This window comes from Leopardus geoffroyi, chromosome C1 (genome assembly GCF_018350155.1).
Source record: "Leopardus geoffroyi isolate Oge1 chromosome C1, O.geoffroyi_Oge1_pat1.0, whole genome shotgun sequence".
Taxonomy (NCBI): domain Eukaryota; kingdom Metazoa; phylum Chordata; class Mammalia; order Carnivora; family Felidae; genus Leopardus; species Leopardus geoffroyi.
In genome coordinates, this window is record NC_059328.1 from 44,613,192 (window position 1) to 44,630,042 (window position 16,851).

Genomic DNA, 16,851 nt, shown 5'->3' on the forward strand with positions numbered 1-16,851 from the left:
CTGGCCCCTCCATGTCTCCAATGCCGCTCTCCGCTCCCCTCGAGGGCATCGCGGCCAAAGCATGCACTTCACCTGACCAACCACGTCCGTCCCTCTTGATGTCCCGCACCCTCCATCTCCTTCCACGCTTACTTCCCACACTGACCAAATGTTCACCATTTGCTTACTGTCCCAGGCTAGGAATCACAGGGCCATTTTGAAATCTCCTCCGGTACTTCTAGTCATAAGACTTGCCCATGTTACCCTATAAATGTCAGTCATTGGCGCCCTACATTTACAACTTGTTGCTCTGCTCTGGGCCACTGCCACAGCTCCGCATGGCTCTCCCTGCCTCTACCTCTCCCGCTTCTATTTACTCATCGTCCCCACTGCAGCCAAAGCAAGCGTTCCAGGCAATGCCTGGCTCTGAAACCTCCTGTGTTCCCCGGTCTAGAAGCTAAGGTTGAAGTTCCTCAGGGTGGCCCTAATTCATATACATATCTCCTTCCGCCTGTGCTCGGGACCTCCCCAGGCTACTGTGGTTCCCAGGACAGGCCACGCACCTTAGTGCCTGTGCTCACCCCGTCCTCTCTGGCTTAGCAGGCCCTCTCGTCACGAGCCCCCTAGGGGATGACTGCTCACTTCTCAATTCCCAGCTCAAATGCCATGTTCTGTGAAGCGCTTCCTAATCTTATTATCCCATGAAAATTTAACCACTTAAGCACTATCTTCCATAACCTCTGCCCCCGCCCCCAAGGACTTTCTATTAGCCTGTTTTGGGACCTACAATAACTGTTATTCTTTGCTAAAACCACGAACCGCTCTAGGGCAGGGATGAGATCTAAGTTATCTCTGCATCCCCGGCACGAGTGCCTCGTACAGCAGGCGTTACCAGGAATCACATTCACCTGGTGTGAAACAGAGGTGGGAATGAACAGAAACAGATCTGCTTCCTCTCTTCTTCAAGAATTTCCTCCACTACCAGAGGGAAGGAGATGTGCTGCTGCCGGTTCTCCAAAGAACCAAAAGTCACAGAATGAATTCAGGCGTTCCGAAGACTGAAACATCGCTCCTGATTATACCTCTCATGATGCTTCACATAATACCTTGTAGGCAGAAGCAAGGCCTGGCAGGAGAAACCAGCCACGATAACTACACCTGTTCTCTGCAACTCGTGTAACATCACAGTGAGACTAACCTCAACCCTCCTGCTTTGAGGAAGTTCTCACAGAAGGATTTCGCACAATTTCTTGCCATGTCATCATCAGCTGTTGGCATGAGTTTGGAGCTCAGAACCTTGAAAACAGATAAATACAATTAATCATCCCAACATTTCCAGCAGAAATTACTCCTTCACTAAGTAAAAGAATCAGATAACTCGAGTCTGAGTCTCTTTAAGTGCTGCATGCTGTCCCCCCCCGCCCCCCCCCGCCCCCAGAAGTATAAGGAGGCTAACTTGTGGCAATGGAAATATTCACGTTTTCCAAGTTCTATTCGCTTGGCAAGAGAAATCTGTTTTGTTGAAGAAAGCTGGTGTGTTCTTTTCACGAAACCAGCAAAAGTGGATGTCTCAGGCTCTCAGGCTTAGACAAGAGCAGGGACACCTGGGTGGCTCAGTTGGTTGAGAGTCCGACTTCGACTCAGGTCATGATCTCACAGCTCATGAGTTCGAGCCCTGCTTCGGGCTCTGTGCTGAACGCAGAGCCTAGAGCCAGCCCACTTCAGATTCTGTGTGATAGGCTAGATACGCTTTTGAAAAAGTATATAAAGTTTTATAAAATAGCCCATTCATTAAAAATGTTAGACGAGGGGCACCTGGGTGGCTCAGTCAGTTAAGCGTCCGACTCTACATTTTGGCTCTGGTCATGATCTCACAGTTCATGGGACTGACCCCGAGTTGGGCTCTGCACTGGCAGTGCGGAACCTGCTTGGGATTCTCTTCTTCTGCCCCTCCCCCGCTCACTCATGCATGTGCACGTGCGTGTACTCTCTCAAAATAAATAAATATTTTTAAAAAATGCTAGACGAGCTCTCTAATAATGATTCTCAAACTCTTATTTATTGAGCACCTACAACAAAAGAGGATGAGGCTGTTAGCATGCCTTCTCTCTTATATCTCACCCTGCAGGTGTTATGTGTTTTACTTTACACGACTGAGACCCAAAAGGCTAAGTGACTTCAAACTCCCTCCTACATCTATGCCCCTTTTATGACACTGACACATGTACCTAAAGGAAAGCTTAACTGAAAATTCTGGTATGGCAGATATTATTTCTAGTTAATAATCATACTATAGTATGAGACTTAGTAAACAACTGCTTATTTAGTTATGATTGAAAATTAAAAAAAAAAAAAAAAGACCCACTGCCTCAGTTTCCTCAAGGTATTTAAAAAAAATTTTTTTTAACATTTAATAATTTTTGAGAGACAGGGTGTGAGTGGGGGAGGGACACAGAGAGAGGGAGACACAGAATCCGAAGCAGGCTCCAGGCTCTGAGCTGTAGCACAGAGCCCGATGTGGGGCTCAAACTCACGGACTGCGAGATCATGACCTGAGCTGAAGTCAACCCTTAATCGACTGAGCCACCCAGGCGCCCCCCCCCCCCCCAAGGTATTTTTAAAGTAGATACAATTCAAGATCCTTCTCAATTCTAGAAAAGTCTGTTTCTATGAATCCATGGGTCGTATGTGCATAGATTTTTAGCATGGGATTTCTTTTTTACAGATGCTATCTTCCTGAAGTGCCCTTTGGGTAACAGGCTCTTCAACCTCAGATTATGAGCATTAACAATCCTTTTCTAATCCTTTACAGTGTTTTTCTAATCCTTCCTGTGAGCGGACAGCCACATGCACATACTCCTCATGCTCAATGGACAACAATGTAGTAAAGAAGGAAGATTTCTTCGAAGGAATGGGTATTTGGAATATCCACTTTGAAGCTACCTAGTAGGCAAATGTAAGTGGAAGACTGAAATGCAAGGAAATTAGCCTTTCAGGAGTCAGTAAAAAAAAAAAAAAAAATGTGCTTTTGAAAGTATTAGGTTTTCCAAATGTTTTGTGTTAAAGCAAAAAACAACCCATCAAAGGATTTCCCTGAGACTGTGCTGGAGGTATTTTACAACCATTGTCCTTAGGCTGTAAGATGTGGCAACCTAGGTAGTTGGTGACAAGCCAGATTCATTGTCATGCCATTCCGTTTTTCTAGGTGCTCTCAAATGTGGGTGTTAAGGTTTATACTTTAACTTTTCTGAGACAGTCATTCAAAGGCAAAGGATAAATCTGGCAAGTACTGAAAAATTTATAAGCTTAAATTGACCAAAACTTAATGGGCAATTCTGCCTTGGAATATTAAACATTTTTAAATGTCCACATTAAATAAAGACATACTTTATTCTAAAAACATTTGCTAAATATTTTCTCATTTCGAACCCCACGTATTTTTTTCACAAGAATGATTACTTTAAGGCCAATATGAAATAACACAGCTTGAACACACAGGCAATAAGTGATGCAGAAAAATGAATGAATAGAATTACACACTCCAAATTAGACTGTCAGATGAAATAAAACTTGGGACAAAGCAAAATCATTCAGGGCCTTATCTTCTCCAGACCAAAAATGGCAAGAGGGTCTGGGTCTGACCCTTCGCTCTCCAAGAACGGGACTATTTCCACCTGCTCACTCTCCCAACGCTTTGCTCTCAAGACTCAGAGGATGTAGCCTCCTTACGTTTCACTCAAGATTCTGGAGCAAATATCTTGCCTTTTCAGCGGTCATCCTTTAGCGACCACAATGACTTGCACACCTTATACAGTTATCAGATGTTTATTGAACTAAATCTACTAGTTTAAAGCTATTTTGGGGAAAAGAGGGTAATAAACATGCACTTTTGCTTAAATTCTTCCAAACCTTGTTTTAAAACCTTGAAATAAGAAGGTTAATGTACTTCCTGACCACCCCCTCGCTGCTTCATTTAGAACAACAAATTACAATCGTTCTTTAAAAAGTCAGGATGTTGGGGCGCCTGGGTGGCGCAGTCGGTTAAGCGTCCGACTTCAGCCAGGTCACGATCTCACGGTCCGTGAGTTCGAGCCCCGCGTCAGGCTCTGGGCTGATGGCTCAGGGCCTGGAGCCTGTTTCCGATTCTGTGTCTCCCTCTCTCTCTGCCCCTCCCCTGTTCATGCTCTGTCTCTCTCTGTCCCAAAAATAAATAAACGTTGGAAAAAAATTTAAAAAAAATAAAAAATAAAAAGTCAGGATGCATTTAGGAACGAGAAGACTGAGGATAATAACTCGTGTTAGACAATTTGCTAAATTTCCAGAGGAAGACGATGGTGTATTTTACTACGTAAGGCTTCCTCACTATTTATTTAGATGCTGTTTTGCAACTATAACAACATACATAGGTATAAAGTGAAAAAAAAGCCTGAGCATCTTCTAAGGCCCCAAAACAACAAAATGTTTCAATTTATATTCTGTTTCTTACTTTTTTTTTGAAATCTAATTTTTTCACAGATCATCCAATAAAAATAGAAACCTATTTACTTATCTCTGGTATCTAAATGCAGGAATCTGCAAACGAAAACGAATCTGTCCAAATGAAACGAAAAGAAATGAGCCTTCTTACTTCTAAGTTGTACAGCACTCGGAAGGTGGACATTCCTGGAGCAAAAGAGCGAAACAGACTTTCCAAAATCGAGCTGGCGCTTGGCTGATGCTGCTGCTTTGAGGACAGGGATGGAGACTTTGAGGACTGAGAACTCGTTTCGGACAGTAAGGTTTTCTAAGTTTTTCAAGAATGAAAACCAAGAATATATGTGTTAGAAGCACAAATTAGAGAGAAACACATCTTAATGCGTATTCTAACATTCTTTTCTCTTTATTATGATTGCACCAAAGAAATCTTCTATAAATCAACCTCGAAGACACATCGCTTTGTAATTACTAACAAAACATCAAATTCCATCACACAAACTGGACGTGCTCAGCAGCGTTCCAACCCTACCATGAATGCATCTGAGAATGTCTTCCAGGCAACACTAGCAAGGTCATTTTTATTTGCTTCCGTGTTTTTAACATCTGCACTACTAAATACCAGTAATTAAAATTATACGATTGTAGAAGTGGTAGTTGTGAAAACGTTTTTAGCCAGTACTAGTGATATGTTTTAGAATTATGTTAATTTTCTTCTCCCCACAAATAATACCTGAGCTGTGTACGACAAGACCACGAGCTGATCTAAACCTTTAGCCACTGGTAACGTGAATTCATACCTTCTAACGGCTTTGTTCCACATGAACTTATTGAGAACATAATTAAACACTATTACAGATAAAATACAATTTCAATACATAATAAAATTCTTGAGGAACAACATTCTAGAAATTAAGATGAACTTTAAATATCAGCTGTGGAAAAAATGAAATGATATAATTATGCCAGCAACTCAAACACACACACCAATCACATTCAGAGAGGCATCATGACAGAAGAAAAACATCTTTGCTGAATCAGAACTAGAGTCTGATCTTGGACAAGACACTTCCTCTCTCTGGGCTTCAGTTTCTTTTTTTTTTTTTTTTTCAACGTTTATTTATTTTTGGGACAGAGAGAGACAGAGCATGAACGGGGGAGGGGCAGAGAGAGAGGGAGACACAGAATCGGAAACAGGCTCCAGGCTCTGAGCCATCAGCCCAGAGCCCGACGCGGGGCTCGAACTCACGGACCGCGAGATCGTGACCTGGCTGAAGTCGGACGCCTAACCGTCTGCGCCACCCAGGCGCCCCTGGGCTTCAGTTTCTTAATACAGAACAAGAAGAACATGGAAATACATGATATTCAAATCTCTTCTGGTTCTAAAACTTGATGTCGTTACTGACTCTAGATCTCTTAAAAGTCAACATGAAGTTCTGATTTCCATTTACAGTGAAAGTAATTTTCTAAAGAAGAGCTGTTATGGGAAAGATGGTATCACATGGCCTTAAAGTGATTTCCGGTTGTATTTTTACTGAATCATGACATCAAATTTCCATGCCAGTTAGGTAACTGTCCAAGATGCTTATACCTTTCTTCCTAAAGAATCAAGTTGATCCAGGGCTTCCTGAATGGCTGGGTCAGTGGGTATCAACAGGAGAAGCTTTCGTACACGTAGAGTTATCCTGAAATTTGTCAAATACAAGTTTTGTCACGTAAGTCAGTTTCAAGAACAAAGTCATTTGTTCCTGACAAATGTAAAGTGAAAATACGCGGGGCTCCCTAACTTTAATAGCTTTCTCTTTTTCATGCTTCATAAATATTTCCATCATACCTTGGCTCCTCCAGATTGGCGAGCTGGTAAAGCATGTCAAACACATTACATACAAGTGCCATCACAACACCAGGGAGGGACTTCTCCTGAGGAAAAAAGCAAAATATAAATACAAACTGACGAAAGAATTTTCTCTTTTTCTAACCAAATAGAAATATTGTGCCAACAATAAAATGACTAATTCTGAAAGACTGGCCGCTACAAAGCTTGAGGGGAACAGCGTGCTTACCTGCCCTACGGAGCAACACCTGGGAACAGACCGGCGGGACCACTACCTTCTAGTGCGTCTACTTACAGGGCTCTCTCCTACCCGCCTGCAGGTGAGGGGCTAAGGCGCCAAAAGGCAGGCAGTGGAAGAAAGGTAAAATGATGGGCAGGTATAATGAAGAGAATGGAGAGTAGACACCATTAAAAGCTGATCATGGCTCATTAGGAGCAAACAAGGTAATGAAAGATTTAAGAGCAAAATTATAGTAGTACAAATGTATAAACACACACAACACGTAGAAGAGATTTAGATGTGATTAAAGTACTATTTTCTGGTTATAAAGTTAAGAAACTAGACATCGCTACAGAATGTCATTATACAAAGGAACGTTTTTAATAAATTCAGGATAAATAGGAGATAATTTGAAAATGTTAAGCTTGAAGATGTTGTGTACAGACATACTTCAGATATTGCAGGGTCAGTTCCAGACCACAGCAAGAAGCAAATACTGCAAGAGTCAAGTGAGTTTTTGGATTTCCAGTGCATATACGTTTATACTTTACTGTAGTCTATGAAGGGTATAGTAGCATTATATCAAAAAAAACCCCCAATGTATTGTGTCTTAATTACACTTTATTGCTAAAAAATGCTAACCATCATGTGAGCTTTCAACGAGTCGTAATCTTTTTGCTGGTGGAGGGTCTTGCCTGGATGTCGATGGCTGCCGATGGTGAGGGTGGCGGCTGTGCAGGCCGAGGTGTCTACGGCGATTTCTTAAAATAAGACAACAATCGAGTTGGCTGCACTGATGGACTTTTCCTTTCACGAACAATTTCTCTGTAGCACACAAGGCTATCTGATAGCATTTTATCCACAAAACTTTCAAAAGTGGAGTCAATCCGGGACATCTGGGTGGCTCAGTCAGTTAAGCATCCAACTCGGTTTCGGCTCAGGTCATGATCTCATGGTTCATGAGTTCGAGGCCCACATCGGGCTCTGCACTGATAGTGCTGAGCTTGCCTGAGAGTCTCCGTCTCCTCCCTCCCTCTCTCAAAAATAAATACATAAACATTTAAAAAAATGGAGTCAGTCCTCTCCAACCCTGCCGCTGCTTTATCAACTAAGTTTATGTGATACTCTGAATCCTTTGCCGTCCTTTCAAAAATATTCACATCTTCACAGGAGTAGATTCCATTTCAAGAAACCACTTTGTTCATCCATAAGAAGCAACTCTTCCTCTGTTCAGGTTTTATCATCAGATTGCAGCCATTCAGTCCCATCTTCAGGCTCCGCTTCTAATTCTAGTTCTCTTGCTCTTTCCACCCCATCTGCAGTTACTTCGTCCAGGGAAGTCTTGAACCCCTCAAAGTCATCCATGAGAGTTGGAATCAACTTCTTTCAAACTCCTGCAAATGTTGTTATTTTGACCACTTCCCAAGAATCACAAATATTCTTAATGGCATCTTAATGGTGAATCCTTTCCAGAAGTTTTTCAATTTACTTTGCCCAGATCCATCAAAGGAATCACTATGGATAGCAGCTACAGCCTCAGGACTTTCAGACTTGAAAGTGGAAATGAATGACTCCTTGATCCATGGGCTGCGCAACGGATGCTGGGTTAGCCGGCACGAAAACAACATTCATCTCGTACATCTCCATCAGAGCTCTTGGGTCACCAGGAACACTGAGCAGCAGTATTTTGAAAAGAGTCTTCTTTCCTGAGTAGCAGGTCTCAAGAGTGGGTTTAGCAAACTATGTTGTAAATAAATGTGCTGTCATCCAGGCTTTGTCGTTCCATTTATAGAGCACAGAAAGTGTAGATTAGGCATCATTCCCCATGGCCCTAAGATTTTCAGGGGTGAAGGAGCACTGGCTTCGACTTAGAGTCACCAGCTGCATTAGCCCCTAACAAGAGTCAGCTTGTGCTTTGGAGCTTTGAAGCCAGGCACGGACTACTCCTCTCTAGCTAGGAAAGTCCTGGATGGCGTCTTCTTCCAATAGAAGGTCTTCCATCTGTACCGAAACCTGTCGTGTGGTACAGCCACCTTCATGAATTCTGAGCCAGATCTCCTGGAGAACCTGCGGCAGCTTCCACAGCAGCACCTGCTGCTTCCCCTTGTAATCTCGTGTTATGGAGACGGCTTCCTTCCTTAAACCTCGTGAATCCACCTCTACTAGCTTCAGACTTTCCTTCTGCAGCTTCTTCACCTCTCTCAGCCTTCCCGAGAAGTGAGGAGAGTTAGAGCCTTGCTCCGGACCAGGCTCTGGCCTAAGAGGATGCTGCGGCTGGTCTGACCTTCCATCCCGGCCACTCACACTTTCTCCGTATCAGCAATGCGGCCGTTTCCCTTTCTTATCCTTTGGGAGCTCACTGGAGTAGCACTTCCAATTTCCTTCAAGAACTTTCCCTTGTACTCAAAAGTTGGCCAAGTGTTCGGTGCAAGAGGCCCAGCTTTCGGCCTCCTCACTAAGCTTCGTCATTTCTGGCTCTTGACCGAAAGGGAGACACGTGCAGCTCTTCCTCTCACCTGAACGCCCAGGGGCCACAGCGGGGCTATTAAAATGGTGGCCTGATTCCAGTATTGCTGTTGTCTCAGGGAATAGGGAGGCCCGAGGAGGGGGGGAGAGAGAAGGGGAAGAGCTGGTTGTGGAGCAGTCGGAACGCACACAACATTTACTAAGTTTACCGTCTTCTATGGGCACAGTTCGTGGTGCCCCAAGTAATTACAGTAACATCACAGGTCAGGGACCACAGATCGCCATGATAAATGTAATAGTAAAAAGTCTGAAATGTTGTGAGAATTACCAAAACTGACGGCGAGACACAAAGTCAGCAAATGCTGTTGGAAAAAAATGGTATCAGCAGACTTGCTTGGTGCAGAGTTGCCACAAACCTTCAATTTGTAAAAAAAACCCAAAATCTGCCAAGTGCAATAAAGTAAAAGGATGTTTGTACATTTTTTTCTGTTGTTAATTAACTTTCATAATGCTACTCTTGAATGGGATCTTCCTTAAATTCTTACTATAAGTACGGTTACTCAAAAAACAAACACATTATACTAATACTGACCCTGAGGAGTTGAGATCAATGCAAGATTATGCTAAAGGTAAAAAAACATAATACACAAAGATCTTGTAATTGGAAATAAGGCAATATGTGTATATATATGCAAATATGAAAAAAAAAAAAACCTTCACACGCTATTAGAATACCTTTACATAAGGTCTGGTGTGATGTTCCTTGCTGGACTATAAAAGCTAAGAAGCACAAACTGTCTCATTGGTTTTTATCTCTGGTGCCAAGCTCGGTCCTGACACAGAGAGGGTACAAAGTACACGGCTGATTTCAGGAAATCACTCAAAAAATCCTGACTGTGTACCTTTTATGTTCTAGGCTCTGTTTTAGGTGCTGGGGATACAACAGTGAGCAAAACGGGCAGAAGTCTGCTCTCATGGAGTTTATATTTCACTGGGGAGAGAGAGACATTACATAAGATAAAACACACGGTACGTTAAAGAAAACGTTAAGTCGGGACGGGAAATACGAAGTGCAGGGCTGGAGCTAAGAACGTAAATAGGATTGCCACCAAGAAGGCAACATTTGAGTGAGAGTCGAAGAACGTGAGAGGGGACCACCTGGATATTGGGGAGGAACGTTCCAGACACAGGGACGAGCAAGTGCACGGACGCTGCTAAGTCTGAGGACCAACGTGGAGGCCAGTGCAGCTGGAGGGGTGGGAGCGAGGCGGGGCCAAAGGAGGAGAGGTCAGAGAGGTTCCACGAAGGTCTGTGAGGTTGGCCCTGTGGGGCCCGGCAGACCCTGGCTCCTACTCTGAGATGAAGTCCTGGGAGTCTTTGGGCTGAGGGTGGCACAACATGACCGCTGTTTAAAAAGACCCCGGGCTGCCAGGCACTGTACAGAGAAGAGACCGAACGGGTCTAGGGGCAGAGCCGTGAGAGCAGGGAGGCACTGTTGGAACGCTCCAGGCGAGGCATGGCGGGAGCCTGGACCGGTGTGGAAGCCATGGAGGCAGATGACAGTAACTAGGTTTTAGGTGTATTTTAAAGGTACAGTCAACAATCTGCTGCAACCCTATCTTCACTCGGCTGTCAGGACTCGCTTGGCTTTCCCCTTCCTCTCTGGCTCTTCTGTGGTCTCCCCTGCTGGGTCCTCTTCACCCTCGATCTCTATACAAAGAAGTTCCCTGGCTCGGTCCTTTGGCCTCTCCTCTGTCTACGCTCATTCCCTTAGGAACCTCATCGGTCAGGACGTGTCTGGGAGAAGAGGACCCGGTCATCCAAGTCTCTGGGGGCTTCCTAAATTCTGACTGGTCACCTGACTCCGGCACCCCGTACCTGCTCCATGGCGTACGATGAGCTAAAGGCCCCACTGCCACTGCTGCTGGAGCTGGTCGAGGAGTCCGCGGAGCTGCCGGATGGGGTCCCGCTGCCCGAAGTCTTCACCGTGAGGATCTGTTCATCAGAAAAGCCCAGCTGGTGGAGGAGCTTTTGATCTTTATTCACGGTCAGCTGCGAAAAGTGGTTTCTTAATTACTGGCAGGAAGAGGAAGGCATTGACGACAGGCTGAAGGGCCACAGAGTGTGGGTTTAAACCTACCAGACTATCGTTCGTAAATATCTGTATGTTGTCCACAGGTGAGCACAACTGCTTGGCTATCTTCCATCGCACGCTCCCTATGGTTTCATTACTGTGAGCCTGTACGACAAAATTAAACGCTGTTGGGAGTCTTTTGTTTACTTGTCCGTTTAAACAACTGCTAGTGAGCACGGACTACGTACCAGGCACTGTTCCTGAAGCTGGGAACAGAGCAGAGGACCCACGGACAAAACTCCCCGCCCTGTAAGGCTTCCCTTCGGCAGTAATTCAATGTCCCGTCTTCCCACCCCCATGCCTCGCCATCTCCTGTGAATCAAATCTCGAGTCCTTCTGCTGCTGCCGTCTCCACTGTTTCCCGTTCTCTCTACACTCCCCTCACACCAGCCACCTTGCTTGTCACTCAGTGAGCCACGCACGTCCCTCGCCAGGGCCTCAGTACCTGCTGCTCCCTTTGCTTGGAATGCTCTTCCGCAGAAACTATTTGTTGTCACTTCGTTCCATCTTTGTTCAGATGTCACCACCTCGGAGAGAACTTCCCTGCCCATTTGATGACATTTCACACATACGCGTTGGCTCTCTACCAAATGATTCTGCTTTACTCTTATTCTTTAGAACACTCATCACCACCTGATGCTATATTATATACTTATTCATGTGTCTCTGTACACCCATCAGTTCCCTTTCACTGCAGGCCTTTAGTCTACATTTGTTTGCTAAACAGCTTGCAGAATAGTTCCCCGTGGAGCTATCCCGCTCTGCAGTGCTCTTGGGAAGGAAACAAGACAGTATGAAAATGGCTACAGGGCTTAACGTAAACCTACCTCTACAGTGAAGGTATCTTTGGTAGACTCATACGTGACATTGAGAGTTAAAAGATGTCCATGAAATGAGGCACCATGAGGTAGAATAGTTCGTGGAACAGAGTAAAAATCCTTGAAAAAGATAGAAGTCGAACAAGTCAGATGCACAGCGTCACTGTTAAGTCTCCAACGTACACACCTAACACAAGTCTAACGATAGGATGATAAAGTTGCTTTAAAAAGAAGAGAGGCTTACCTCTATAGTGATCACATAGCGTTCTGCCAAAAGCAGCAGTCTCTCGATTATTACAAGTTTGGTGGATCTATAGATTAAAAAATTTTTGAGCATATTTGAAATGAACTGAAGACTTGAATGTATTTGAAATAAGTCGCACGATTCCAGTCTGCTTCACCAAAACCACGCAGTTAGCCTCAGTGGCCGAAGGCTTAAATCTGCAAAGACTAAACTTCCCCGTCACCCAGGGCGGGAGGCGGCTCAGCCAGCTCACAGCCGTTGTGCATTGATGGAGCAAGGGAGGACAGGCAGGCCCCCTCCATGTTTCCTTTTCTGTCCTTTCCTTCCTGTCTTTTTACATAGTTGTTCCATAAATGAGGACCTGGGACTCCAGGCCTGTCTGTCCATCAATCCACCAAGAATGAACAACCAATAGGTTTGAGTCTCATAATCTTACAACTAAAATATGCCACCTAATTCTGTAAACACATGGAATCTGACAAAGTTCTGAATTGGCTGAAAACCAGTACGTGTACCACAAATAAGACTTGCTGTTCTAAATAGTTTAAGAATGAGGAGGAAGGAAGGACAAACAACTGTTTATCTGGTTTAAATGAACATTCTGTAGAGTTAAAACACACAAGTATGGGGCGCCTGAGTGGCTCAGTCGATTAAGTGTCCAACTTCAGCTCAGGTCATGATCTCACGGTCTGTGGGTTTGAGCCCCGCTTTGGGCTCTGTGCTGACAGCTCAGAGCCTGGAGCCTGCTTCACATTCTGTTTCTCTCTCTCTGTGCCCCTCCCCTGCTCACACTCTGTCTCTCTCTTTCTCTTTCAAAAATAATTTAACATTAAAAAGAATTTAAAAAACACACACAAGTGTTAAGAATTATTATCCTATAGGTTTTCAAAGTGCTTGAGAAATCAACACTCATCAGGAGACAACCATCTCTGGAACAGGCAACATATAGCAAGGTTCAGTGCTAGCTTAACCCCTGAAAATGAGACCCGAGATCCCTTTTGGTCAGACTTAGGGAATATTACTTATTATCTGAATTAACGAGACTCTAACGTCCAGCAGCTTATGTACTCACAGCTCCACATTTGATTCTAAAGACAACATTACGTGTGTTAACATCAAGAGATGGAAATCCAAATGTCCTTAATTTAAACATGTGCTCTCCCAGAAAAGAAAGTCTAGGCATTTCAAACAGGCATCTTTCTAAATCTGAAAAGAGGTACTAACACTTTCTAACAATTGGTCTGGTTGGCTGATTAGCAGTACTGAAAATTCTACTTTAAAAAGAGTTTGTTGGGGCGCCTGGGTGGCTCAGTCGGTTGAGCGTCCGACTTCGGCTCGGGTCACGATCTCGCGGTCTGTGAGTTCGAGCCCCGCATCAGGCTCAGAGCCTGGAGCCTGCTTCCGATTCTGTGTCTCCCTCTCTCTCTGCCCCTCCCCCGTTCATGCTCTGTCTCTCTCTGTCTCAAAAATAAATAAAACGTTAAAAAAAAAAATTAAAAAGAGTTTGTTAAATACGCTGTAATAGTACTGTTAAATATATTTAACAGAGTTCTAAATTCTTTCAGGCTATGGGCAAGAACTAGAATTTGATATTCAGGTGGGGAAGCTTTAGGAATATCTAAATGCTATAGTAAGAGAATTATTTAAAAATAAAAGTTTTTTTGGGGCGCCTGGGTGGCGCAGTCGGTTAAGCGTCCGACTTCAGCCAGGTCGCGATCTCGCGGTCCGTGAGTTCGAGCCCCGCGTCAGGCTCTGGGCTGATGGCTCAGAGCCTGGAGCCTGTTTCCGATTCTGTGTCTCCCTCTCTCTATGCCCCTCCCCCATTCATGCTCTGTCTCTCTCTGTCCCAAAAATAAATAAAACGTTGAAAAAAAAAATTAAAAAAAAAAAAAAAATAAATAAATAAAAGTTTTTTTTTTTTAACATTTACTTATTTTTGAGAAACAGAGTGAGACAAAGCGTGAGCAGGGGAGGGGCAGAGAGAGAAGGAGACACAGAATCTAAAGCAGGTCCAGGCTCTGAGCTGTCAGCACAGAGCCCGACGCGGGGCTCAAACTCATGAACCATGAGATCATGACCTGAGCTGAAGTCGGACGCTCAACCGACTGAGCCACCCAGGTGCCCCTATAATAAGTGAATTATTGAGTGAACTATCTTAATTGTGCCTCAATAATGAATTAAATCTCAGACAACATTGCAGACCACTGTAGAGATGAGAGAATAACTCTCCCTCGTCTGCCACCAAAGGTGGAACTATGGTCACTGAGAAGTTCTCTCAAAACCAGTGAAATAAACTATAATGTCGTGGTTCAAATGCAACTTTGAAATTATACGCTCCTATGAACAGTGTTTGGAGTTTATAATAAGAACAGTTAAGAACTATCCTGTGGCTGTGCTCTGTAGTCAGTCAAATATGAAATGAAATGATTCAGAATAAAAAACAGTAAAAAGAGAGAAAAATAACGCACTTATTTAAAGATGTTGCAGTTTGGAAATCCCAATCCAATAGTTCAAAATTGGATTTCTATTCTGGTTTGTCAGATAAATGAATCATTAAGGACCTAGGTCATAAAGATGGACCACATCTTACAAACATGTAACTAAAGACTCTTAATATGCATTTTTTAAAAGTTTATTTATTTTGAGAGAGTGAGTGAGTGAGTGAGCAGGGGAGTAGCAGAGAGAGAAGGAGAGAGAATCCCAAGCAGGCTCCGCACTGCCAGCACAGAGCCTGACGCAGGGCTCGAACCCACGAACCATGAGATCATGAACTGAGCTGAAACCAAGAGTTGAACACTTAACCGACTGAGCCCCACAGGTACCCCTACTTTTAACATGCATTCTTAATGAGAGTCTATTTAAGATACACTTCCAACAATGTGGGAACGCAAAGGTCATGAGTTGAATCTATAATCACTTTCCGCCATTTTAACTGGGGTTTTTTGGTAAGATTTTATCTTGAAGTAATCCCTATATATAACATGGGGCTTGAACTCATAACCCCGAGGTCAAGAGTTGCATGCTCTACTGAATGAGCCAGCAAGGCGCCCTGCTTTCTGGCATTTAAAAAAAAAAAGTCCAAGAGGGTTGCATTTTTTTGGAGCCTCTCTAATATTAGTATCACTACACAGTACTCATTTAAAAAAAGATGACGAATGTGAGCAAGGCTATTGCTTTGATTCCTATTCTAAAGGGAGCCTTTAAAAACAAGAACTGTAAATAAAAATAAATAACATAGGTACATACATAAAGTCATTCCGAGCAGAGAGAGACAATACGTGCACCCATCACTTAGAGGGCAGCAGAGCAGGCCTCGTTTTGAACACCTGCCAAGGTTTCCTGGGCATCAGTGATTGGGGGCTGCTTACTAAGAATAGAAGGCTCAGAAAACCTCACAGGAGCATCTGAGCTATGCTTCAGTCTAATGTTTCTGAATACTCACCTATGTTCCTCACTGTATCAAAGAACTATAGCAAATACTGAACTCGGGTTTCACTGATAATATTTGAAAACACTAAACAGGGCAATCTAACAGGAGACTTCAGCTCAAAGTTTGAACACACATATCTGGGGGTTAAGTTCTTGTTAAAAGTTATTTTGAAAACTAATTTTAAGGAAATAATATTTTAACTATGATGTTATTATAATGCACAATTTTAATTAATCATTACCCTCCGTCTCATTTTGCGCGCGTGCTGTTAAGTGCCCTGGATTTGGGCACCAGGAGACAGGTTATGTCTCAGTAAGCACATATTTCAAACTTGAAAAATTACTCTTCACACAACGAGTGTATCTTTAGTCTGTTGTAAAGAGTAGCTTACTCCTATTTACACAAAGTGAAAGAATTCAAATTTTTAAAAAAAGTAACAAAACAACAAAAGCTGTCCAGTAGGCACAGGGTCGGGGCAGACCACTACTTGGTTCTGGTGACAATGACCTACGGATCTTCAGAAAAAAAATGCAGATCTGGGACGTATGACGGGAATACACAATTTCTCAGGATACGACTCTCTGCAAAAACTATGATACAGAATGAGGAAAATCAACCAAAAAAGAAGCCAGTTATTTTTCCAAACAGGTACATGTGTATTTACGCATTGTGTGAGTACGTGCTGTAATTTCTGCACACTTACCTATATGGAGACTGAACGGATGTTGCTACGGTTGGCATAGCAGTTGCCGTAAGCATTTTTGTTGCTCTGGTCACTGCATGCGTCAGAGTGGGGCCACCAAGTGCTGAGCTGGCCGCCTGTGAAACATGAAACCATCATTCTATTATCAGGGTTTCTCAAACCTCGGGCCGATTGCTATCTTGGGCTGGATGGACGCTTTTTGTTGTTAGAGGGCTGTCCTGGGCTTTGCAGGATGTTTAGCCACATCTCTGATTTCTAGTCACTACCCACCTACTGCTACCAGAAAGGTCTCCAGACATTGCCAAATGCTCTCCGGGAGGCAAAATAACCCCTGGCTGAGAACTACTGTTCTACATATGTTAATACTTAAACGGTACCTCATTTAATTAAGGTACTTGAATACTTTAAATGGCTTTTTATGATGACAGATTTGGGTGAAGTCACAGATTTGGGTGAAGAACTATGAAAATCCTGCACAGATTCAAGCACGTATTCGTCATCACGAGGTTTAACTTCTTGACCTTTGGGGGCAGTAGCATTACGTTTCTGG

The 16,851-nt window shown here is 43.6% G+C and overlaps 1 protein-coding gene across 3 annotated transcripts in view; it reads right to left on the reverse strand.

Moving 5' to 3' along the window:
• The window catches only part of USP24 (ubiquitin specific peptidase 24), a 141,259-nt gene that overhangs the window by 57,735 nt on the left and 66,673 nt on the right, over positions 1-16,851 (reverse strand). For all 3 annotated transcript variants that reach the window (XM_045477530.1, XM_045477531.1, XM_045477532.1), the window contains exons 24-32: positions 16,302-16,417; positions 12,169-12,235; positions 11,934-12,044; positions 11,113-11,211; positions 10,851-11,024; positions 6,287-6,372; positions 6,044-6,137; positions 4,607-4,762; positions 1,178-1,275 (exon numbers count right to left, since the gene is read on the reverse strand). In XM_045477530.1, coding sequence (XP_045333486.1) covers positions 1,178-1,275; positions 4,607-4,762; positions 6,044-6,137; positions 6,287-6,372; positions 10,851-11,024; positions 11,113-11,211; positions 11,934-12,044; positions 12,169-12,235; positions 16,302-16,417 — 1,001 coding nt within the window. The remainder of the gene's footprint in view (positions 1-1,177; positions 1,276-4,606; positions 4,763-6,043; positions 6,138-6,286; positions 6,373-10,850; positions 11,025-11,112; positions 11,212-11,933; positions 12,045-12,168; positions 12,236-16,301; positions 16,418-16,851) is intronic.